This window comes from Adiantum capillus-veneris, chromosome 16 (assembly GCF_014529385.1).
Source record: "Adiantum capillus-veneris isolate H3 chromosome 16, ASM1452938v2, whole genome shotgun sequence".
Lineage (NCBI taxonomy): Eukaryota > Viridiplantae > Streptophyta > Polypodiopsida > Polypodiales > Pteridaceae > Adiantum > Adiantum capillus-veneris.
The window spans coordinates 68,797,425-68,824,094 of NC_140946.1; the positions used below are offsets into that span (position 1 = coordinate 68,797,425).

At 40.0% G+C, this 26,670-nt stretch overlaps 1 protein-coding gene across 1 annotated transcript; it reads left to right on the forward strand.

Annotated features, from left to right (window-relative positions):
* Positions 1-19,665: 19,665 nt before the first annotated feature.
* On the forward strand, positions 19,666-22,178 carry LOC147439227 (uncharacterized). The gene has a single exon (XM_086485094.1). The coding sequence runs from the start codon at positions 20,206-20,208 to the stop codon at positions 21,739-21,741; it is 1,536 nt and encodes a 511-aa protein (XP_086341220.1). The 5' UTR covers positions 19,666-20,205; the 3' UTR covers positions 21,742-22,178.
* Positions 22,179-26,670: the final 4,492 nt, after the last annotated feature.

Genomic DNA, 26,670 nt, shown 5'->3' on the forward strand with positions numbered 1-26,670 from the left:
ATCTTCGCTGCTGATGAGTATAGCCGTGACCTACAAGAATCTTTTCAAAAGATTAAGGAGGCTATATCCATCTCTCAACAAAGGAAAAAAGCTGTTGCTGACAAGCACAGAAGGGCCTTAACATTCAAAGAAATGATTGGGTCTTACTTAAGTTTCCCAAGGCTCGATTGAGGCAAACGACATGCAAAAATCCTACGGGCCATCAAAAGTATTATGCTAGATTAGCAAAAGGATACTATGGTCCTTTTCAAATCTTGAAGCCAATCAATGACATGGCTTATCAACTCAAGTTTCCCAACCATTGGCTCATACACAATGCTTTTCATGTGAGACTACTTAAGCCCTACAAAAGAGAGCCATCAAGAGAATTAATTATTGAAGACCCTCAAGAAATCGAAGACCAAGAAGAGGTGCTACAACCCAAAGCTATCCTTTGGCATGAAGACAAAGTACTACAGCCTGGTAAGATTATCCGACGGTATCTTATTAAGTTCAAAAATTATCCTTTTGGAGATGCTAGATGGATGCAAGGAATACAGCTTAAGGATAGTATGAACCTTGTCAATGCTTACAATGTTGCATTAGAGTAAGCAAATGTAAATGCTTTCTAAATGAATAGTGTTTTTGTCTTATAACACTAATCCTCTTTTGTGCACAAATTTAAATAGTATGCATGCTTAGAATCATGTTTGTGATGACGACGTCACTCAAACACCAAGTAGAATTTGTCACTCTACTTTGGGAGTATGATATGGACTAAAGAGTAGACATGCTTGCGGCAGCTACGTCTCCCAAGCACCAATGAACTAGTCATCCATTCTGGAATGATGTCGTAGGGTGAAAGGGATCCTCTACCCGCGAAGAAACATAGACTAATGACTAAGACTTTACCTCTTCTACCTCATAGTCGAGGACGATTACGATTTCAAGAGAGAGGTAATTTCATAAATTTAATATCTAACCAACCCAAATGATTTTCTCATATTAAATTGATCATTTAATGTGGGAGAATAAACGGGAACAATGGTTAGAATATAGACATGTGCTTATGGATCTGTCTCAACACGGGGCCAAGGTTAATGGGGTCCAAATGAGAGATGGTCTCTTAAAGAGCAAGGCTACCTAATGGAGCTTAAAGACCTTAGGGTTAGCTTCATTAAAGACCTCCAAAAGTTAGTGTTAAAAAGTCCTTTGACCTTAGGCAAGCTAGGGCTGTTGAGGTGGGAATCCTACCCAAGCATGAGGTGCTTGTCGGCTTGCTAACTAAAGTGCTTAAAGTGTTTGTGGGAACCTTGCCCAAAGCTTGAGGTGATTTTTATGCTTAAAATGACTAAGGTTCCTAAAGTGTTCAATTCAAAATTAAACTCTCAAGAGGCATAAACGGTTTCTAGGCTTGATTGACTAAGTTATTGAAGTGTTCAATTCAAACCAAATGACTTAAGAAGCATAAAAGACACATGGAAAAATTCTCCACATGTGGCCCTCATGATGTGCTTGAATCCTATTGGATAGGCTTTAAAGGGGTCCAATGAGAATTTAGATTCATAAAAATAAATATTAAGTTCTTTCTCTTTAAGAGGAAAAAGAGGACACATGTCCCAAATGATATAATTAAGTATTACTAGAGAGAGAGAGAGAGAGAGAGAGAGAGAGAGAGAGAGAGAGAGGTGCGGACCAAGCATGAGAGGGGGGTATACTCTCCCACAGACACACACACACACACACACACACACACACACACACACACACACATTCTCTCATTGTGTGGAGTGCAAAGTGCAAGAGCTTCATCTCCTTCTCCAAGCTTGTTGAGAAGTGGAGAGCCTACACCAACACTCTTGGCTATGGAATGCAAATCCAACCAAGAGCCATGCTTCAATGCTTAACCTTGCCATCTTCTTCGTCTTCATTAATATTCTATTATGTTATGCTAAGCAAGAAGAGTGATGATAAGTGAGGAACTCTTTCTTTCTCCTAGGGATGATTCTTCTTCCTCTTCCCTACCCTCATTCCCCGCTAGCTTTCTCCACCTTCGAAGGTGTTTGAGACCTTGGGACTGAGGCTTGGGATAGTTAATGCTTTTTGCAAAGTTTATGTTATGCTCGTGATGCATGAAGCTTTCCATCTTTATAGCATCACCAAGGTCACAAGGAACACAAAGATTGTATTGTAACAAGTCTCTCTTGATGTGAGAATCTATAATACAAATGCATTTTGGAGGGGGGACCGGCTCCAAGTAAATCTGGTCCTCGACTATTGTCATGTTCTCTAATACTCTCTCTCTTGCAAAAGTATCATTCATGCCAAGTAAATTAAGTACTATGTTCATGTTGCTACCATCAATTAAGTTCACCCTCTATGTTTTCAAAGTAATCTCACAAAAATGCTCACTCTGATTCTCTTAATTCTGCTATTCTCAAAGTTCATAGGCCATTTACATTACATTGTTCGGAATACACTTTTGGATATATTAGCAAGCTTAATGTGTACTTGATGATACCATGACTGCAAGTCAAACTTTGTAAAGTTATAAGCATGTGTGAGTTTATCAAATAACTCATCCACTCTTGGCAATGGATACTTTAATTGCATTCAACCCACGGAAATCTATGCACATGCATATACTATTGTCTTTTTTCTTCACCAAAAAGAGGAGAGAGGCCCATGGTGAAGGACTAGATTGTATAAACCCTCTACTAAGATAGTCAGCAAGCTAACGTTCCACCTCAAGAGCCTCAGAATGATTCATTATGTAGAGTGGTTTAGTTACGGGCTTACTTCCAACAACTACGTCTATGCCATGTTGCACATCACATGTTAGTGATAACCCTGGTGGAAAATTATTTGGGAATACATATTTCTATTCCATTAATAAATCTTTCAGCTTATTAGCAACACTTGCTTGTTCTGAAGAGAGAGAAGTAACCATAGTTGGAAGAGAAGATAGAGAAGCATGCGGCATTGAGAAATTGTCATTCAAAACATTATCAACATTTGAAAATAATACAGTGTAACACAAAAAGATTTATTCTATTGCATCTTGAGAAGAGAGCTTCATAATCTCATTAACAGATGAGTGGCAAAGAAGGAACATCCTTCTCTCCCAATAGCACCACGTGCACGCCATTGGATTCGAACATCAAACTATTGTGCTCATAGCTACATTTAAGTGATGATCCTAGACTATATGACCACTCTTGACTAAGGACCACATATGCCCGGTCCATATTCATGACTTGAAAATTCAGGGATGTGTGATACACTTGAATCTCTAGCGATACATCCTTCACCTGAGTATCCCACACCTTGACGTCATGGCCATTAATCATCACTACCTTATAATGGTGGGAACTCGGAGTCTGAGGCAACTTGAGCCGTTTTACTAACTTTTAAGGCCATCTTCTACCAAGATTTGCACCTTGTGACCTTGGATAGACCTATGCATACGCACCAACTCATGTGGACCAAAGGTCGGCTGCCACATTGAGGCATCATTTGTGCACCGTTTCGGTGTGTGTTACCTCCACATTGGAGAAATGAGAGGAGGACTCAAGAGGCAACGTGCACTGCTTTTTTCTTCCCTTGGGCATCAAATTTTCCCTTGGGACAATCCTTTTTGTCTTATCCAATCCCAAACATGTAAAACATATTTTTCCCAACTGTGTTTTGGTGCCCGCCACCGAGTAATTGCTTCAAGCTACCTTTAGTTTACAAGTTTTGGGAGACATGGTATTTAGTTTTTTGAGAGTTTTATGAAAGGTGAATAAAATTGCCAAAGGTGTCGTTGAGAAAATAGAGCTTGCTTGCCTTCTTATTTGCTGACAAGCAGGACCCAACATTAGTGCTACGAATCTTCTACTTTTGTTTGAAGGGAGATGCTAGAGAATGGTTGGAAGGCTACAAAAAGGAGTTGCAATCAGCCCAAACTCCTTAAGTTATGACTCATGAAATGGCAAGACATTATTTTCTTACACACTTGGAAGGCCCACAAAAGATATGGCAATCTATTGAAAACCTAGTACATGGTGAAAGCAAGAGCATAGAAGACTTTGTGAAGGCATTCAATGCATTATGGAAAAAGGGGTGTACATCTTTGGGGGTTGAAATTCCTCCAGCCATGTTAAATAAGGAAAGGTTTCTTGCAAGCTTGAGAAGAAGCTTATGCTTGAAGGTGGAGCTCAAGCAACCAAAGACCTTTGAAGAGGTAGTTGAAATTGCAAAGAATAAAGAGTGGAAGGCGAAGTGTCTTAATCAGCTTGAAGTCAATGTCAAGTCAAATTTTGAAGTGAAAGTTATAGAGCAACCAAGGGTCCTCATCAAGGAGTCTAGTTATGATCAAAAAGCTTCTCAAGGTATGAATGCTTTTCACAAGGAGATGCAAGAGGTGGTAGGTCTTATGAAGAATCTCAAATTACATATGGTGGGAGGTGCAAGAGGTCAAAGCTATGGATATGATTGTGGCTATGGAAGCAAGGTGGGGTTTGCATGTGGCAGAGTAAGAGGCATGGCTAGAAGAGGGGATATGTTTCAATGTTACAATTGTCTTGAATGGGGTTAAACAATCCCTCAATGTGATAAACCAAAGATAATGGGTGGGGATATGTTTCCTCTTCCTTCACAAACTCCTTCTTCAGCTCAAGATTATGGTATTGAGCTCAAAGGGGAAGTAGGACCAAGTGGTTTGATAGTAGCTGAAGAAAAGGGCAAGTCAAATGTGGCAAGCATAATCCATTTGGAGAAGAACAAGGATGATTTAGGAGCTATGGTCATGCATGTAGGTAAGAGGGTTACAAGAGATCATGATATGAGTGATGTAAGTCCTAGCCATAAAAGAGGAAAACAGGTTGAAACATATACAAATAAAGAGAAGAAGAAGAGAAAACCCAAGCAACATTACAATGCATCCGATTTTCCTTTGGAAGATGGGCAATTGAATTATAGTTTAAAAGATGATTTGGTGAGCAAAAAGACTGATGTTACCTTTGGACAACTCATGGAGATGGGTCCAAAGTTAAAGAGGCAATGGAAGTATGTGGTCAACCCTATGAAGAAGGAGCCTACTAGAGGGTTTGTGAGAGTCCTGTCTTTGAATGAGCTACCTGATATATGAACTACTATGCATGCATGGCATAAGAGAAAGTGCATTGACGAGAGGCTCATATTGATGGAGGTGTACAGGTATGTGTTATCAATGAAGCTTGTGTATCAAAGCTGGACTCAATATGATGAAGAATTTAGGTTTTCATAAAAAGATTGCAAACCAATCAAGGGAAGTATTTGGGAGTTATAAAGGAATTGAAGGTGGATGTATTTGATGTTAAAGAGATGGTAAATTTTCATGTTATGCCCAGGAGTATTGGTGCATTTTCTCTTATCCTTGGAAGACCATGGTTACTGGCAACCAAAGTTGTGCAAGATTGGGGACACATTACCATCACTCTCTATAATAGGGCGGGTGATAAGAAAAGCTATGACATGGCTAGAAGCAATTTATAGATGTTGATTTTGATGAGCAAGATGATGAAGAAGAGTAATCAAGTGAAAAACAAGACAATGGAGATGATAACATTGAGGTGGAAGATGGCAGATATAGTGATGTAGACGTTTCTTCCTTGTTTCTTGAAGAAGAGCATGTTGAAAAACAAATTTTTCTTTGCTTTATGGAGAACAAGGATATTTGTGGTCCTTATGAGAAAATTGAGGAGCTTATGCAACCCAAGGTTCAACCAAATGTCAACAAGAGCCGATTCAAAGTATGCTATCTCTAGATTTGAATAATCATGAGAAGGGTCAGTATCTAACCGTGATACAATAATTTTCTAATCTATTCATCACTTCTTATGAGTAAATTAGAGGCTTCAAAGGAGAGGAAATCCACATTCCAATCGAGGAAGGATCTTAGTCCGTACGCCAAAAGCTAAGGAGAATGGGACAGGTACAAGTTAATGCTTTAAAGGAAGAGGTTGTTGGAATTAGGGTTGCAGAGAAGACACACAGCTTGGAGAAGACAAAGGAAGCTCAAGGCACACAACAAAGAGTGTATTACTTGGTGTGCAATGGAAATATAAGAGAGCCCTAGAGTGATGGGCGTATTTACAATGCACGGGGAAAAAAAAAACTAGTGAGGGAAAAATGCCCCAACGGTCCTAAGTATGTTCACACACATCACTACCACATGTATATGGTAACAAATCCCCCTTGGGAGTGATGCGGTGAACAAAAGCTAGCACATAGGGTATAGGAAAGTGCCATGCCCTGTGAGGACATGATCAGTCCGACAAAGGGAAGTAAGCCCAAAGCTTTGCAGAAAGCTTCAAACTTCTCAGGAGGCAATGCCTTTGTGAAAAGATCTGCAAGGTTGTCCTGTGTTGGCACATAAGCCAAGCTGATATCTCATGCCAAGAGCCTCTCCCTGACATAGTGGTAATGCACCTCAATGTGCTTTATGCGAGCATGAAAACTGGGTTTCTCACAACTGCCAATGTGCTCCAACCGTTAGTGTAGATAGTGTTGGCAGTGTCATGTACAACACCCAAATCAACCACATAAGGCGTCTGAGCCATACACACACGACTATAGTTGTGAAGACTGCCCTCTACTCAGCCTCACAACTAAAGTGGCCACAATAGGTTGCTTCTTGCTCAACAATGATATGCATGAATTACCGAGCATGAAACAAAAACCACTTATGGACACTCACGTGTCAAAACAACCAGCCCAATCTGAGTCTGAAAAAGAATGTAAATCTGGCGGCAATGATCTCTCCTTGGGATAAAACAATCCAAGATGTAAAGTGCCACTCAAGTAGCAAAAGATCCACGTGATACCCTCCCAATGCTTAGACCCTAGGCTATCATAAATTTGCTGACTTGTGAGATTGCAAACTGAATATTCAGCTTCGTGTTGCATACATAAATGAGGCATCCAACAACAGTTTGGTAAAGAGTGACATTGGCAAGATCACAAGCATCATGAAGACTCAATTTCAAACATGTTTCCATGGGAGCGGCAATAGGTTTGCAATCCTCAAGTCCAAACTTGCATAGCGATGTCTCTATGTAACTTGTTTGACACAAGGCAATACCACCATCACATTGCTTTAGATTGTATGCCCAAGTAATGATGAAAAAGCCCCACCAAATATTTCATTTCCTTAAGCCTCTCCTAGCTACACGATTAACCCTCTTCATAGAAGCACAAGTAAGCCTAAATCCCATCTTAAAGAAGAATTTGTTAATCATTTATAGTCCATTGCATGAGCATTTTTCACGACACCAACATGTTTACTCTTAGGAATTTTGCATTTTACTCTTACACTACCATTCATTGAAGGATTCTACTCTTGATAAACAATCATCTAATCTTGCATAATCAATCAAAGGGAGTTTTATAATCATTTGCCTTAAGATTGCAAGTTGGTGCATTCTAAAGTTTTGTGTTTACAACTTATGGTTCATACCAAAGCAAAGGTCATTGTAGAGAGCATATGCATTTTTCATTTCAAGTTCTACTTTCAAATTTGTTTTGCAATTACGGAGGGGGGGGAGAGTAAGGGGATAGCTTCACGGAGGTGAAGACCATGTTGCTTGAACATAAAATCCCATCGCTTCCATGGAGATGTCCCATGGATGGAAAATGATGTAAAGGAAACAAATGGGATTCATCTAAGACAAGGTTTACTTAAAACTTACATCGAGACAAAACCCTAAACTCCCAAGAGACTCGTTGTTTTCTTAAGGTCTTGTTTGAGTAGACATTAAAAAGCAATAGGAACTAAGGGATTATAACTCAATGAACTCAATCTAAATTTCAACTATGATTTTAAATTTTTTGAGAATATTGGATGTGGATAGCTCTAGCATAACATAGATGTTTTAAGTGTGAAATTTATTTTAAGTTTGGAAAAAGGTTGACGCAGGTGTTTACCTGTGGGATGCCACAGGGAATGGTCCTTTCTGGCTAGAGCTGATAATCGTTGGTCTATAATTTTGAGCTCAGCTTTATTCAATGCCCTATGATTGGGATTGGATGGGAGTGAGTCTTGACCGGGTGGGAGGACCTGCAGATGCGTATGGAAATCGGCCTAGTTCGAGTAGACCTGATACCGACGAGAAAATGAGGAAGAAAAATGGATCCAAGAAGGGATCAAATAAGGGAGGAAGATGTGATTTAATTAAAGAACTCTTCTAGTTTTTTGGTAAAAAGGAACCTTTGAAAGGTTGGAAACCTAAATGGGCTATCCTACAAATGTCCTCATCATTCGGACCTTTGCTCTGCTTCTGAAAATTATTGATCTAAAAGTAATTCAAGGTAGATTAATTTGTAAGACTTTCACAAATAAGATAAAGAAAAAATAAGAATTGGAAATTGTGTAAAGGTGTTGCCTCCACACGTGGCAGAGGAGACACGATACCCGAGTCTTGGGACGAGGATAGGATATGCCTAGAGAAGTATATGTGATTGTTTGAAAGATAACTAAATAACTTTAATAATACTAAAGAAAAAGGAAGTAAAATATTCTAAAAAGGAAAATTGTGGGAACGACCTGATAATTTCACACTTGCAAGGGTTGACAACAGTTTTCATGCTGCTTTCAAATGCTTGAAATATATTCGTGGTTTGACATGATTGGAATACTATTTTCTAGTATCATAGTACTACCTTGGAAAGGTGTATTTATCAAATGGTTCGATGGGAGGGTGGATTTTGGAGATTTAAATTTTTGGTTGAATAGTTGAATCCAATTTTGTGTTGTCCATTGAGTTAAGTAAAAAACGAGGAAAGGGATCCAATCTACAGAGCAGGGATCAAACTTGGGAACGAGGGATTTGTGTAGTTAGTAAATACACTCATCTTAAAAGGAATGCACTGATGACTCTGCTTGGTGTCATAACTGGGAAAAAAGCATCAGTGACCTTGAACCACGGAAACTCCCACCAGTTGACCTTGGAAGGTAGAGTTCAAATTTGGCCTGATGGATTCGATTGGAACTTTTGAATCAATATGGAAATATATTTCGGGGTTAAGGGATCTATGTATGAAAAAAGCAAATGTTATCACCCCCTTGAGTTGGCATCAAAGAGTAGGAGGAGTCCTGTCGTGGTATCTGTCGTCCATGCATGTATGTGTGCACATGCTTGCAAGAGCCTCAAGCTCTCTTCTTCTCTATCTCTTAACATGGTATCAAAGCCTAATTGTGTTTGAAGAACTTGGAGAAGCAAGCAAGAGTAATAGAAGAAGCGGGGAGTCATTTCCAAATGATCTCTAATTGAGGCGTTTCTTTTTGGAGATTGTGCATCTTTGGTTTATGTAGAGTCGTTTGGACTACTACTATGTAACTAGATTTCCATCTGGGCATGTTTTGACCCTTGTTTTAGAGTTAGAATGCGTTCGCATGCAGAAACAATAAGGTTCGAGATTCTACAAATCTACATTTTGGTGGTGTAAAAAGTTTTGTTTTGGCTATAGTGTTCACAAATACTATTGATTACTATAGAAAAAGTGTTTTGGCTACACTGTTTACATAACTATTTATCACTGTGGAACAAGTGTATGTACGCATATTGTAGTTTCATGCAATAACTTGCTATTTTTAAAAGGATGCTTAGAGATAGTGCACAATATTAATATTTTGCAAGTATGCCACCAAGAAATGATGGACTTAACGAGATTGCCAGCAAGAAGCTAGATAAGAGCATTGCTCATGCTTAGAAGTTCAAAATGTTCAATTTCTATATGGGCAAAGATTGATGGAGATCATAAGAAGCACTAGCATTTTCAAAGCAAGATGGAACTGTTGTGCAGATAAAGGACTTTAATGATTGGAACTTGGGAGTTTGGAAGTTCATGCATTGTCTTTCTGTATTGAGTGTGTAGGACACTATAATTGGGCACATACAAACTCCTAAGGAGGCTTGAGACACCATAATGTCATTGGATGTGACCAACACAAAAGCAAGGAAGCTACAACTAAAGATTAAATTGAATACAATGCAGAAGAAAAATCTATTTATCAATGACTATTCATTGAAGATAAAGAACATATGTGAGTCCCTTGCATTGATTGGTGTTACAATTGATAATGATGATACAACAGAGGTATATTTGCAAGGGTTAGGTCCACAATACAAATAGTTTAAGACTGGTATCCATCTTCAAGAGAGCATTCTTGTGATTACAAATTTGGTGTCCTTACTGATTGTGGAAGATAAGAAACTTGAGGAAGAGTCCTCCATATAGGGAAGAACTAATTTTGAACATGTCCTCTTCAACAAGACAAAGAAAAAGAGGACATGGTACATATCATGGAGGTGGTCGAGGAAGAGCCAACCACCAATCACAACAACAAATTAATGATAGAACATAAGTGGCTCAGGAAATATCCAAGGCAAGGGGAGTCAAAGAATCCATGGAGATGTCTAGAAAATGTGCAACATAACAATACAGCCAACATGAAAATGTAGTATGCTAGAATTGTGAGAGAAATTGTCACTTTGATTGTGGATGTCTAAACAAGAGACAACAAAATCATTATGCAGCCACTAGTAGGAATATAGATGAGCTTGAGAGGCTAATTGTGGTGTAGCACATGCTAAATACTATGTCTTCAAATGTGGAAAGTCTGGTGATAATGCCTAGCATGTGGATTCAAGTGCATCAAATCACATGATTGGTCATGGTGAGTGGTTCAAAATCTTGGTTATGTAGAGACTAATGATACTGTACATCCCATTATTCATACAAAAAATGTGTTACTATCTATGATGGATGGTAAAGTAAAGTACCTAGCTGATGCATTGCATGTACCTAATATTACAAAGAATTTGGTTTTTTATTGGGTAGATGGTTGAGTAGGGTTTGCATGTTTAGTTTAACTACTATAATGGTCTCTATGTCAAAGAGTATAAGAAGAACAGAAAGTTATTTTGCAGGGAAAGAAAGTTGGTAAGATGTTTACTTTAGATGTAAATATGCCTAAGGTGAATGCTATCATGCTTTCATGTGGTACATGAGTTGTCACAGATGCAAAAACCTAGCACAAGTGAATTGGTCATGTGAATCTACAATGGTTGAAGACAATGCAAAGTAAGGAGATGGAATAACTTTTCCAGTTATTGAAATGCAAAACAGTTGTGAAGATTGCCTAAGCATGTAAGCAAGAATGTATTGAATTAGTATATATAAATGTATGGGGTTTGACAAAGACTATGTCTATGGGTGGATGTAAATACTATCTACATGCACTTGTAAGCTGGTCTTCTATCCAATAGCTCTTGTTGGATTCCTAGATTTTCATTGTGCTCATCTACTTTTTTTGGAGATTTACTAAAGTGTCACCTTGTGTAACAATATGTTTAGGCATTTTGTCCAAACTATGAACTACACTATTTGGATGCTTTGGTAGACTGCATGTTTGTTGTTTGTGATAGCTGATTAATTTTCATTGATTTATCATTCTCTTAGCTCCCACATATAGCATACCTGGTAGCATTTTAGATCCAAATAAACATCATCATCTTGAAGATACATTTGGATTTGAAGCCGGTTCTCTCTTCTTAAACGTTTGCTCAGAGACTTAGACATTGATTTGAGAAATTTGAAGTGTGGTCTGAGTCTGTCTCCTCCTAGATGGCCTTTATTATAGGTTTCTTCAAGATGTAGTGGACTTCCTTCAGACTCTCATGAGCTGCTTGCTTTTCTAGGAAACTACATGTCATTCTCTGTTTGAGTGCCTTGGTTGACTCTCACCACTTCAGATCTTACAAAAAATAAGTCCAATGTAGGGTTTTTATTATCAATGATTTGATACATCAGACACTGTGCTAGAGGATCTACTAGAGGTAAAAAATACAGCTTAATTTTTGACCAAGTATAAACCCTAGGCAACATCAATCCAAAAAAATCATTTAGTCTGATTGTGTCATTAGAGAAAACCCAATCCACCTCATAGGGTCCTATCCATGCTATCTTTAGATTGGGTTTCTTTGGGCATAACTTTGACTGTATAGTAGCTCCAAATCCCCTTTTCAAATTCCTGTACTTCCAGTTCATTGTCGTGCCAATGCTTTCTTCATTGCTAGACCACTTCTTGTTCTAGCATTGCTCTTTATTTGATTTCATATAGCTTGAGTAGCTCATCAATATTTTTTTTTTGGAATTGAGTTATGATCCATATCATGTCTGATTGCCAATCTAAGACTGGAGAACAAGGAATTCCATTGGTACCATAGATTCTGCTCCATACACCATTTTGAATGGTGCCATTTCAATTGTGAGTGTATGTGCTATTCTATATGCCCAGAGTGCTGTCTAAATCTTTTAATCCTAAATGTGAGGTTTCTTCCAAACAATCTTAGTCAAAATAGTCTTTATAGTGTTGTTATTGCTACTCTTAGCCGGTCCATTGCATTTAGGATAGTAAGGTGTGGAGTTTCCATGCTTGATGAAAAAGATTTTAGTTAGAAATTGGATTGTTTTATTTATAAAATGATTCCCTCGATCTAAAACTATCTCTATGGTCTCCATATTGACGTATGATAGGTTCATATAATAACCAGCTATGGAATTAGATGTGTTTTTGGGAAGTGCCTTAGCCCCACCCATTTGCTAACATAACATGTAGCCATGACCATATACTAGATCTTCATGGGGGTGATTTTTTTGAAGGGTCCCATGAAATTCTACCTCCATTTTATGGATATTCCCAAGGACTAAATTGTGGTCAGAGGTGTCATATCTGTTGCATTATGTATGTACGTTCTCTAGCAAATATCACATGTTTTGCGAAAATCTCTAACTTCTGACATCATACTCTCCCACCATAGCCTTGCTCGCAAAATCTTCTTATAAGTGATGTCATTAGAAAAATGCCTCCAAAATTTTGAGTGTGTATCCGACTGATTACTTGCATCCTTTCTTGCATAGGTATACATCTTCTCAGCACTCCATCAATACTCCATCAATGGTGAGTCTTCTCAACACTCCATCAATGTTGAGTCTCTATAGAGATCCAGCTATGATAGTAAATTTCAAGCTTTTGATAATTAGAGATTTTTTACTGGATTGAGACCAAGTTTGTAGGGTTCCAATACTTCTAGCTTGTCCCTTTGCTTCTTCTTCTTTGAGGTTGCAATCACAAGAAATTTGAAATTGAAAAATACCCCTTTTATAGTATTTTTGGTCTCAAGTATTTGAATGGCTTGTATCTATGCCTCAATGGTGCCCTTGAGTCCATTTTGACCAAAAAAAGGTATTGCTAGTATTGGTTCAATTTGTAAGAGCCTATTGTGACAAAAAATTTCACTTTTGGCATAATTTTTTTGTATATTGTGATACTAAACATTTTATCCAAAAGTTGTATTTCATGGTTTGGTCTTATTTCTTGATGTATTTGGAGCTTGTTGGCATTTTAGTTGAGCTATATGGGAACTTTGTATCTCGTGTAGGGAGTTTGCATTGCTGGGAGGAGTCTAAAATGAACCTCTTGGCCTTGGGGTTGAAATATTGGTCCAAATTGTGCCATGACAATTTTTATGGCTTTCCATTGGAATGATGTAGCTATTGAATCAAGAATTCTCAACTTTTGCACTTTTTCAACCGCTAATAGTCTAAAGTCCTTGCAGGCCTCTAATCCAAGATTTGACTTGATCTATTGTGTCCCCATGGTCTAAAAAACATGTTTGTGAAGTTCACTTGGAATTCGTTGTTAAGTATGGATCCTGACTCACCCCTTGTAAATTTTAGTCTTAAGAATGCACATTTATAAGGCCCCCATTATGAGGAGAAGCCATCGTGCGGTAAGAAAAATCACTCTCGTTGGAAAACTAGAAATTCACGCCCAGTCTCAGCTTTGCTCGAGACTGGGTTTGCCAGTCTCGATATTTCCTTTTTGTCGAAATATTATGGCCGAACGGCGACTAGAAAGTGATCGAAAAAAAGCCGATCGATTGGTCAGTAGTCAGTGACTAGTGGTCAAAAGTCAATGGCCGATGGCTGATTTCTAGACGGACTTGTCTTCTCAAGGGTGCCCACACATGGGCACGTGGGAGAGTCCCAACTTGGACTTGTTTACACAAGGGCGGCTACACACGACTGCCTCTCATGAGAGAGGGCAACCTTTTGGCATATAAAAGGAGGCCTCTTCTACACACATTTCGCATTGTGAAGTTGATGAAACAAGGTGAGGGTGCAATGGTGAGAGTGAAGCAAGGAAGGAGCTTCATTAAGGGTATAATCTCTTTGTAACCTACTTCTAGTTTGAAGTACTAAAGCCATTGAGTGGCTACTTTCTCGTGGGCATAGCCCACATTGGGTGAACCATGTATATCGTGTGCTCTCTCTCTCTCTCTCTCTCTCTCTACTCTATAATCTCTCGTGTGTGAAAATTATCTCTCTCCGTTAACTAAACTACTCTAATATCTACTTAGCTACATCCTATTCCTAACTATTGGTATTAGAGCAAGGTTTGCTTGTAGCTAAAGTATCTCAAGGAAAGGATTCCTTGAATTGAGTGGGATTAATGGCAGAAGAAGGTGAACTCAATATTGAGAAGTTCAATGGAAAAAACTACCAACATTGGAACATGAAGATTGAAGACTATCTCTACCAGGAGGACGTTTATTTTTCACTAGGCGATCTTGCAAAGATGCCCGCAACAATGGCAGATGAAGCATAGATTATCCTTGACCGAAAGGCATTAGGAACAATCCAGCTAAGCTTGGTGTCAATGGTGTCCTTGAATGTTTTGGAGATGAAGACCATAAAGGAATTGATGAAGTCACTTGATGGCCTCTACAAGAAACCATCTGCATCCAATAAGGTATTTCTCATGAAGCCCATATTCAATCTAAAAATGACAGAGAGTGGTTTAGTTGCAGAACACCTAAACGACTTTTACACCAACATAATTCAACTTCGATTGGTGAAGGTCAATTTCGACGATGAAGTGCGAGCCCTCCTTATACTATCATCTCTGCTGGATAGTTGGGACAACCTTGTGATAGTTGTAAGTAACTCTATCTCTGACACAATGACTCTTAAGTTTGATAATGTTGTGGGTGTTCTCCTAAGCAAGGAAATACAAAGGAGAAGCACATGTGAGTCATCAAGTGCTGCATTGTCAATGAAAATGAGGAGAAGATCAAAGGCGAGGTTTGAAAATTAAAAGGGTCGTGATCGCTCAAGGCGGAGCAAGTCACGCACAAAGTCACTTGTTGAATGTTGGAACTATGCAAGAATGGCCACGTCAAGAAGGATTGCTGGTTCAAGAAGAAGAAGAAGGAGTCGGAGTCTCAAGAAAACAAGCCAACGATGGAGGCCAATGTGGCAGGTAAAGTAGAGCAAGATGCTCTAATTCTCTCATTAGACAATGTGTCTAATTCCTGGTTGTAGATTTTGAGGCTTCATTCCACACGACACCACACAAGCAGCATTTCCAAGATTACACCAGAGGAAATATTGGGTATGTATACTTGGGAGATGATGAAGCTTGTGAAATTGTCGGCAAAGGTATAGTTTGTGTCAAAATTGCTGTCAAAATTGGTAACGGAAATGAATGGAAGCTTAAAGATGTTAGGCATGTTCCCTCTCTTCACAAAAAAATTGATCTCCATAGGACAATTGGACGATGAAGGTCACAACATTGCATTCAAAAACAAACCTTGGAAGATCTCAAAGGGATCTTTGGTGGTTGCCAAAGGGTAAAAGGTTGGTACACTTTACTTGTGTACTGTCAGCACACAATCTTCAACTTGTGCAACAACTACAGAAGTTGACAATGCGGTGTGGCACATCGACTTGGACATATGAGTGTCAAAGGAATGCATATCCTTCAATCAAGAAGCTTCTCCCGGGTTTGAAAGAAGTGGAATTAGAATTATGTGAATATTGTGTTTATGATAAACAAAAGAGAGTAAAATTTCAAATAACAAGAAATGAAAAAATAAAATAAAAATTGAATTAGTTCATTATGATGTTTGGGGTCCTGCAAGTACATCATCCCTTGGTGGCTCGTTGTACTATGTAACATTCATACACAATGCAACTAGAAAAACATGGGTCTATGTAATGAAGCATAAATCCGATGTGTTTTCCATATTTTAAATGTGGAAAGCCTTTGTGGAGAATGAAGCAGGTACCAAGATTAAATGTCTCAGATTCGATAATGGAGGAAAATATTGCAGCCAAGCTTTTGAAAGTTTTTGTGCTAGCAATGGCATTCACAGGCAAAGGATAGCCCCAAGGACAATTCAACAAAATGGCATTTTGAAAAGGATGAACAGAACAATCATGGAGCGAGTACGAAGCATGCGGCTACATGCAATCCTACCGCTTGAGCCTTGGGCGGACGCAGTAATTACATAGGGAGAAAAAGAGATAGGTTTCTTGAAAGCTTGAGGAGTCGTCTGCGCTAGAAGGTGGAGCTCAAGCACAACTAAGGACCTTTGAGGAGCCAGTTTAGATTGAAAAGAATAAAGAGTGGAAAGTTGAGCATCTTCATCAACTTGGAATCAATGTTGAGCCAAGGTTGAAGTGAAAGTTGTAGAGCAACCAAGGGTCCTCATCCAGAAGCCAGGTCATGATCAACAAGCTTCTCATGAAGTGAATGCTTTTTGCAAAGAGATGCAAGATGTTGTAGGTATGATGAAGAATCTTAGTGTGCATATGATGGGAGGTGGAAGAGGTCAAAGCTATGGATATGGCTGCGGCTATGGAAGCAATGAGGGGTTTACAAGTGGTAGAGGAAGAGGCATGGCTTGAAGAGGGGATATGTTTCAATGTTACAATTGTGGTGAATGGGATCATAAAAGCCCTCAATGTGATGATCCAAAGAGAATGAGTGGTGATATGTTTCCTCTTCCTTCACAAATTCCCTCCCGAGCTCAAGATTATGGTATTGAGATTAAAGGGGAAGCATGACCAAGTGGTTTGACAACTGAAGAGAAGGGAAAAACAAAGGTGGTAAGCATAATCCGTTTGGAGAAGAACGAGGATGATTTGAGAGCTATGGTCATGCCTGTAGATAAGAGGGTTACAAGAGATCATGACATGAGTGATGCAAGTCCCAGCCATAAAAGAGGGAAACAGGTTGAAACAGATGCAGGTAAAGAGAAGAAGAAGAGAAAACCCAAGCAACATTACAATGCATCCGACTTTCCTTTGGGAGAGGGGCAACCAAATTATAGTTTAAGGGCTGACTTGGTGAGTAGAAAGGCTGATGTTACCTTTGGGAAACTCATGGAGATGTGTCCTAAGTTAAAGACGCAATGGAAGTATGTGGTCAACCCCATGAAGAAGGAGCTTGCAAGGGGGTTGGTGAGAGTCCTGTCTTTGAATGAGCTACCTGATATATGCCCTATGGATGCATGGCATAGAGGAAGTGCATTGGAGAGGTGTATATTGATGGAGGTGCATAGGTATGAGTTATTACTCAAGCTTGTGTATCAAAGTTGGGACTCAACATGGTGAAGAATTCAGGTTTTCGCATAAAGCTTGCCAACCAATCAAGGGTGAAGTGCTTGGGAGTTATAAGGGGTAGCCTCTTTTGCCTTCAATTTTGGACATTGCTTGATCGATTGATCATTAGCTTTACAATAATGCCAGTGCATCTTCTTTTTTCCCTTTTCGCCAGAATTCCCAGACGAAGTGCTACCAGCAGAAGCATTAGAAACAGGTGATTTACCACTCACAGAAGAACCATGAGAAATGGCTACATTGTTGTTACCACTTTTCCTCTTATCAACAATAAAGGCATGTTCAACCGCACGCTGTTTAGCCCCGTTTTTTCTTGAAAGTGACTCTTGCAACAACAATGTGTGTAATGCATCAAACTTGACAACTTCCGGATTTTGTTGGGTCATAAGTCTCCAAGTACTAGCAAAAGTCTGGTAAGAATCTGGCAAAGCATCAAGAATAGTCTGCATAAGGGAACTGTCAAAAATAACTTCATCTACAAAAATAAGTTTCTCATTAATATCCTTGATACCAGCGAGGAAAGTGTCGATTTCATCTTCCTCGTGCATAATCTTCGACCCCAGTTCTCTTTACGCAGCAATGCAGTTTTAGCCTCATTGCGACTGGCATAAAGACCATCCAGAATATCTCAAGCCTGTTTTGCAGATTTAGTTGAACGAATGTGGGGAGTAATAGTGTGCTTCACAGATAACTCAATCAATGCATGAGTCTACGCATCTCTAACATCCCAACAATGAGCTTACTCAGTCGTAGGCAAAACAGCTCTGATAGCAGCAACCCTGCCACCAAAACCTGCAACATCCTCAACATCGCATGTATCCTCAAAACTAGGGCGTACATCAATGCCCTACACAACGTTGCAAACGCCCTTTGACACAAGAACATGTTGCATCATGTAAGCCATATTAGGTAATTGTCCCCATCCAATTTATCCTCAGCAACAAACATCTTGAACACATTTGTGTTGTTGTTAGCCATGGCGAATGCCTGCACCTAATGTGAAAATTGCCCGAAAAGAGGAGAAATGAAGCAGGACTAATGCGTGCTATATAGCACAACCTGAAGAAGATTGTAAGGGACCTGTTATGCAAAAAATGGCACTGACAAAAATTTTGCACAAAATGACAAAATTGCGTGCGCAATATTGCTTGTAGTAGAAACGGAGGTCGAAATGAGCCCGAATGGAGATTCTGAACAGACCCGGCTCAACAAGCTTACTCGAAGTATTTGTCGACTTGTTGACGCTCACCAAAGCTCACAAAAATCTGAGAAAGTGAGCAGGTGTGTGTTGCTGATGGTGGTGACTAAGCCGGGGAGAATGCAACCTGCTATGATACCAATTGTTGGAAATAGGGTTGGAGAGAGACACACACAGCTTGGAGAAGACGAAGAAGCTTAAGGCACGCAACAGAGAGTATGTATTGCTTAATGTGTAATGGAAAGATAAGAGAGCCCTAGAGTGATAGATGTATATACAATGCACGGGGAAAAAAAAACTCCTAGTGAGGGAAAAATGCCCCAGTGGTCCTAAGTGTGTTCACACACATCACTACCACATATGTATGGTAAGACTACCACTACATTAACTTGTCATTTGTGTTTCTAAATCGTCAGTGTAATAATATAGGGATTTCATGACACTGGTACTAGGGGTTGTCACTATACTGGCCCCTTAACACTAGTACGAGGGGCTCACCCGAACTTTGGTGGGTCAAAAATGTTCTCTTTCTTTTTGTTCCAATAATCAAGGACCTTGTTGTTTCTATACTGCCGCCCATGCCAAGCCTCATCACTATCTCACATGGGGTCAACCATGGGGGATCTATGGCCCAAATTTGAGCGTGGAGTGCCTTTGATCTCAATCAACCGATCGCACGGTGAACTAGGGGTGAACTCAGGGCAAAACTGGCACCTCGAGTTCACCCGCCTCGCGAGGATGTGGGTTGAAAAGTTGCCACACGAATGCCCTACCACCACGCTACCGCGTGTGGCTACCTCTATTGACATGACAGATGATCACACCCTAGTTTACCCATCCCTAGTTCACCCTAGTTCACTGGATGATCCGATGACTGGGATTAAAGCCGTCTCGCCGCCCCCCCCCCCCCCCCCCCCCCAAAAAGCCCAAAAAACAAATAATTTTAGGCCATAGATTCCCTCTAAGCCCTATCTTAAAAGGGTCACAACTACGCATTATCTGAAACCTGGATGGTCACAATGGCGCCTTCTAGGACGCCATTGCCGAGTCTGCGTGAGATTTTGCACTGAGAGAGAGAGAGAAGAAGAAGAAGAAGAGGATGTTAACATCGTAGGAAACTATCCACAGAGAGAGAGAGAGAGAGAGAGAGAGAGAGAGAGAGAGAGAGAGAGAGAGAGAGAGAGAGAGAGATATGCTAACTTCGTACCCTCTCTCTGTGCTTCAAGTTGGCCTGCTGGCGAATTGTCGGCATGCATAAGGGATGGCGATTTTGTGTTTCATCTCACGTGGTAGGGCCTGTGTGAGGCTAGCGCGCTGCCATCACCAAGTATGTGTTGTTCAATGATATAGAGCCGTTCGCTTCCACGAGTGGCAGAGCTAATGCATTCATCTGCAGATCCTTTAAAAAATGTGTTCATCAAAGGTATTGAGGCCAAGCTTTTGTTAAGAACAGATCCAACGGTATAAAACTGATGCTTCTTGCTCCAAGGGTAGCTTTTAACAGATAAATCCATGGCTACCACCAAGGTTATGAAATGTTCATGTTCAAATTTGCAGCTAGGTTCTTGAGTAGCTCAGAACACATGATGCCGCCTTCCTGGTTCACAAAGCTCAGAGATGTCAAAAGTGAATTGAAGCATTCAAAGCAACAGGATAAACCACACGAATCACCACAGACAGCTTGCAAAAAACGGCAGGTTGCTCCCGTTAGTCTCGCCAAATCTCTTAGTTTGCGCAGGGCAAGTAGCAAGGCAAGGAACACCCAATTTGAGGGCGAAATCATTGATGCATACAGAAGTGAAGATAATGTGAGGACTTCTTTTAGTGGCATTGAGTCCGATCTTTACAAAAGCAGGCCAAATGCTCGTGACTCACCGCCGCCTAATGTTCTCTGCAAAGAAACCACAGGTGCTCTCTCAATACATGACTACACAATACAGCTGGAGAGATGCCAATCTAGAGGCACATCACCAGTAGAGGTTGATGTCAAGAATGCATCCTCTCAGGACAATGATGTTCAATCCTTTCCAAATTTTAGGGTCGATGGCATGTCAAAATTGCAGCCTGATGATGAAGAGAGCCAAGCATGTACACAGAAAGTTCATAATGTATCTGACACTGACACAGAAGAGTTTTCCCTCATGTCGGAAACTAGCTCGACTTTTGGGAGCGAGACCAGTTCCGGAGACTCAAGTGTCAGCAGCAAATGCAGTACTTGTGAGGAAGGCCATCAAAACAAAAGCTCCGAGTATATGCAGATAATTCCAAAGAAAATGTGGGAATCAGGTTCGCTTGTTGCGACTGCCGCAACCAATCAACAAGGTTCGATATTGTATGAGCTGCAGGGGCGAAGGCAATATTGTTTTAGCCCCATTGGTGTTGGTGGTGATGGAGGAGATGATAGGACTTTTCCAAGTGATGCAAATAAGGGCAGCCCCATCTCAAGCAAAGCTAGAAAGGATAATGATACACGATTAAGATTAGAAGGGGTTGAGGGCTGTGCTTTACTTGATAATTATGCCTGTGAGCAGCAGACGGCTGATTTGAGGATACCATGCGTACTCTGTGGGAGGAGAGAACTGAAGGCTAAAGCTACGTCTATATCAGAATTGAATGGAGATAAGCAGAGACCATGTGATTTTGATGATTTTAGCGCAGCAGTAATGTCGAAGGCCTCTTGGCAGAAAGATAACAAGACTGCTCACTCTTTAGTAGGAAGCTTGGAGGGAACAACCAGTAGTACTCAGATCAGCATAGGTGGAGATTTTCCTAGCAAGTATACCACGCAGAGGAGGAGGAGGCAAAGGGGGTCTAGCATTTCGGCTGTTTTGCCTCCGGATTTGCAAGGCGTGGTAGGAGACAGCCTAGCTTTTGTGAAGATCTCTGATGACCCGTACAAGGATTTCAAACAGTCAATGTATGAGATGATCATGGAAAAGGATTTGGAGGGATCCATGGATGTGGAGGAGCTCCTCTATTGCTATCTCTCCCTTAACTCTCCCGAGCATCACGAGCTCATTGAAGAGGTATTTAGTGATGTGTGGAGTGCAGTCTTGATGACCATGCAGTGATGCTTATGTGGTTTCAACCAGGTTGAGCTGACAACAAGGGATAGATTATGCTCCACTGGCAGGCAAATATGTGCAGAGAATAGCATTCCCATGTTTAAGGCCCCTGCAGTCGGTGGATATCATCTCGTCCTTGCAATATCCAGCTCATTATAGGCAACCATGTACATGCCAAGTTTTGGGCCTCTTTCACAGCATGTGTATGCAGAGGGCTTTCTTCTTCTTCATACATGCCTTTCCTGGCATCATCAGGTGAGGCATTTTTGTGCCCGCTGGTGAACTTCTGCTTGGGCTTCTCTTACATATGGATGGACCGACAGCATCAGAATGTCATCATGGGCTGGTGACTTGTAAGAACACAAGGTTTTGCATTTATTACTTGTAGTCATTTTGGTAGGAATCTTTTCTTTGGGCTAATTAATGTGCTCTTGCTTCCTGTATGTGTGGGAGATCCAGGTTTTATATATTTTCAGTAGTCAGCTCCCATGGAGTTGCATCATTCTTTTTGTGGACATTGGGCTGCCAACAGAGAGAGAGAGAGAGAGAGAGAGAGAGAGAGAGAGAGAGAGAGAGAGAGAGAGAGAGCCCTGCCAGTGTATTCTTTGGCAGAGCTCTGCAATTTTGTGCATTTCCCAAAGGGTATTAACTAAGGGTTACCGGATGGTATCACATGAGTGTACAATAGGGAGGTTTTGTAAGGCCAAAAAGATAGATTTTACTAAGGAGGGTCCCGTGTATAGGGGTCAAAAAGGCAATTTGTTATAGGGGTCAAAATGGCAATTTGTTGGTGCACTCAGATGGCGTACTAGTGAATCCCCCGGGTATATCTCTCGAAGGGCCTTTAAAGGGTAGCGTACATTGTCACCCATTACCCAAAAAAGGGTAAAATTCCTAGCAGAACGCAACTGTATATGGAGATATGGTTTGTTTGGCACCCATCTTTCAAAAGGCAGTAAACCTCCTCTTTTGCTCTTTAGAGTATGTACATCTGGTTTGTACTTTCTACTCATGTTGCAATGGTTAGTTGGTCATTGGCAGAGCTGCTGATATTGCTGGGTTTTAAATGGTTTTGCCATGGAGCATGGTACACCAGTGGCAACCTGGAAATTGTCAGTGGCACCTTTGATACCCAAAAAAATTGAAGGCTGCAACGGGTTAATTTGCAAGGTCCCCCCGGGCCTTCTTATAAGTCCTGGCCTTCATCAATGGGAAGCCGGTCTAGGCCTTTAGTTTTTTCGGAAGACTTATTTGTTTCTTGCAAAATCTGTAAGTACAAGACTTGCCTCCGAGTTCCAATGACCCTCCCCAAAGTTTTCACGGCTTCCATTTTTTGGGAAAAGCAACATGAGGTCGTGACTCTATGCTTTTACAGTTAGTAACCATGGCAAGCGGTCATGGAGGAGCAAGGAGAGGCAAGGATGCTATATGTGAAGCAAGCGATTACCACTGGCTAAGTAGACAAAGATGAGCTTAGGCAGTGAGGCTTTATCTCATATGACGAAGGAAAAGAGTGCTAATATGTGTGCCCATAGAGCACATTTGGGCTAGATCATAGGGCACTCCATTTGTCAATACACTTTGGTCTATAAGATTACTTCACACCGCCTCCATGGAGACCCCATTTTAGGAAAGAGAATGAGCTGCTGGCAAACTTAAAGGATGACGACACTACTTACCATCCCCCGCTTTGAGGGATGACCCGTAGTTAGAGGGAATGGCCATTTCGTTTCTGGTTCCCATTCCAACTTCCCGTTCCAAATCCTCGTTCTATATTTCAAATGTTAGTACCCATAACCAGGAATGGCATTTTATGCTTGTTGTCGTTCCCTATTCGTTGTTCCAATTTTCCGTCTTGGGTAAGTATGGGATGACTAAGGAAAAGTAGGAATTACTTGGGAATGGTGGTGGAGGCTTTGCACTTACAAAGAGACCTCTCACATGCTAACACAACTCTAAAATCTTAGAGGCTATGATTGGCAAGGAAAGCTCACTTGCAAGACATTGTGACATCAAGGGATCAAGTTAGTCGTGGAACAACACTTCAAAATGAAGAGTCATCAAAGGTTAGCATCTCAAAAATGGAACATGCCAATGAGCACACAATAAGGCATTTGAGTGTTGTGGCTATGCCAAGGGATTTCTTTCAAACTTTTATAGAGAAAATGAAGAGTCTAGTAGAAAACAGAGTGATCATGGGCAAAAGTACTGCAAGTAGGGCTTTTGGTGCCATATTCTACTCACTAGTTTGGCGAACCAAGGGGTCAATGCCATTAATAGATTACCACGGTCCATGCAGCCACGATCGAAAATACGAGGGAGAATTGTGTGATAGGAAGTCCAAGTGCAACAATTATTGTAAAGCGAGCTAACTTAAGACAAACAATTGGTAAATTGGCATACACGAGTAAAATAAAACCTCATCTACCACCTTAAGTAACTCAATTACTTCAGTCCCTTAGGGAGACTAAAGAAGATAATATTAAGATTAAGCGGGAAATCTTATCGGTGGTAAACGCCGCATTAAAAGATTAGTGTTTTTTTACACTCCATCACTATTGGGTAAGTCATGGACACATCTCTTGATTACTTGTGTTTTGTATTTAGACCTTCAAAATGTCCTTTTCTTGTGGAGTGCACAATGTTATCATAAGCATATTACAATAAAGGGAAGTGCTCAATTGTGTAACGCCTAAGGATGTCCAGAACTATGGCTTCACTTTTACCATTATTTTTAGGATGGAAAGAAAAGTTAAGATCCATTTTACATCCAAGTTTAAAAATAGAGCTATCCAAAAGTGATCATAAAAAAATCTTTTAAAAAATTACTACCCTAACAAGGCCATGATGACCAAACAATTTTTTCATGAAAATCTTGTAAACTTTTGGTGCAACCAATGTTTTTGGCATGCAATGAATTATATCATTTTGATAAATAGTCTCTCATATCATGATGTGATGAAGCGAGAAGAAAGCCTATTATAAAATCCATGGAACGCTTGTGTAGGCCTAAAAGAAATAGACAAAGACATGAGAAGTCCTAGGGGCTTGCCGTGTGCATGCTTTACATGCGAACATATGATGTAAGTAGACACGAAGTGACACACATCATGCTTCATGTTAGGCCAATAAAATTTTTCTTTAGAGACGGAATCTGTTGTTGAAATACCCTTGTGACTACTGCAGCATATCATTTCTTAGCACCAATTTTCAAAGAGATATAGTCACAATAATTATACATAATTCACATGTGTCTGTGTGGAAAAGTGAAAACCATGACAATATGACTAAATAATAATTGACATCCAATTTGTATGCATCATCTTAATCTAAATGCAAGGAAAATGAACATTCATGATAAGAGTCATGCATAAGTTAAAAAGTAGCAGTAGTGAGTAAAGTGTTATTGAATAAAGAGTATCTACTAGGTGCATTTGCAACACACTTCAACAACCATGTTGATACTAGATCAAAGGTTGAGACGATTGAAAGAACGAAGCCCATTTGATGGAGAGACTAGGTCAAAAGATAATGAATACTCTATTAATCAATTTTGATAAGACTTTAAAGTCAACCGTATGAGATAATGTTTCTACAAACCAAGATCATGACCAACAACTTGTCACGAGTACTATAATTTTGCTCATTTGGTTTTAATTTATGACTCGTAAAAGCAATTAGATGGTCATCTTCCATTAGAATAGCACCTATTTCTGACCCACTAGCATCAATAACAACTAGAAAGAAATAAAAAAGTTGGGCAATTGAAGGAAAAATGCAAATGTGTGTATGTGTGTGAATTTATTGACAACCTTTTATTGGTTTCTTGTCTAGAGAAGAGTACCTTTTTTTCAAAAAAAATCATGAGAAGAAGTATAATCAACTTTCTTGCAGACTTACTTTAAACACCATCAAGACCTAAGAAAGAGAAAAATTCATGAATAGTTCAAAAGAGTAGGCCAACCTTTAATAGTGGCAACCTTTTTAGAGTAAACTTATGCCATTAGCTCAGACTATACAACCAGGTTATTGAAACTGATTTCAAAAAAAAAGTTAGTAGCCAAGGTAACATGCATGTCATTTTATAACACTTTGAGCCCAATGATTGTAACTTCACCTTTGAGTTTTGAATGAAATTCCTATTGAGTCCGACATTTTTGTAGTTGAATCCATTCATTCATAGATGTATGATAGGTAAATGGGACCTAAGAGCTTTCAGTTTGTAATCATCTTTTGATTAGATGTGATCCTCAGCCCTATTTTACCCATATTTTGAGAAAGTCTTTATTTTGAACCTTGGCTTATGTATGAAAGCCATTTCTTCTGAATAATGGTAGAGTAGTAGTCAACTACACTCAACCAACGTATGTGCCACAACCCATGAAAAACCAGTACTCCATGGATGCAAATACGCTTATGTTCATAGCCAATCAGGAGTATGGTTCAAAAAACATCCTCACAAGGCAAGAAAAACCATTAGCTAGATCACCAGCTGTGAAACAAGAAGGTCCATGTTATGAGTGTGGAGGTGATCATTGGGCACGAAGTTGTCCAAACAAGGGTCCACAAATCGAATTATTTGTATTTTGTGAACGTTGTGGGATAGACCATCTACGCCAACTCTATGCTAAAAATCCAGATTACAAAGGAAAAGCAACAATGAATGTTGTAGGTGTGATGCCTTCCTCAAGCGGATCAGAGGTAGAGCCTGCAATTAATTTAAAGGTGATGACTCGAGCTCAAGCTCAAGAAACTGCCAAAAACGCAATCGTTGAGGAGGAAGCCACATTGCCTGTTCAAACAGAAATTAAAAACTTATCAGTGAGAACAGGAAGAAAATCATGGAAAGCCAAACGAAACAAAATGAAAGCAAAGAGGCTATAGGAGAAAGCTGCTTTGGAAACTGAAATAAATCAAACAAAAGAACAGCTTAGA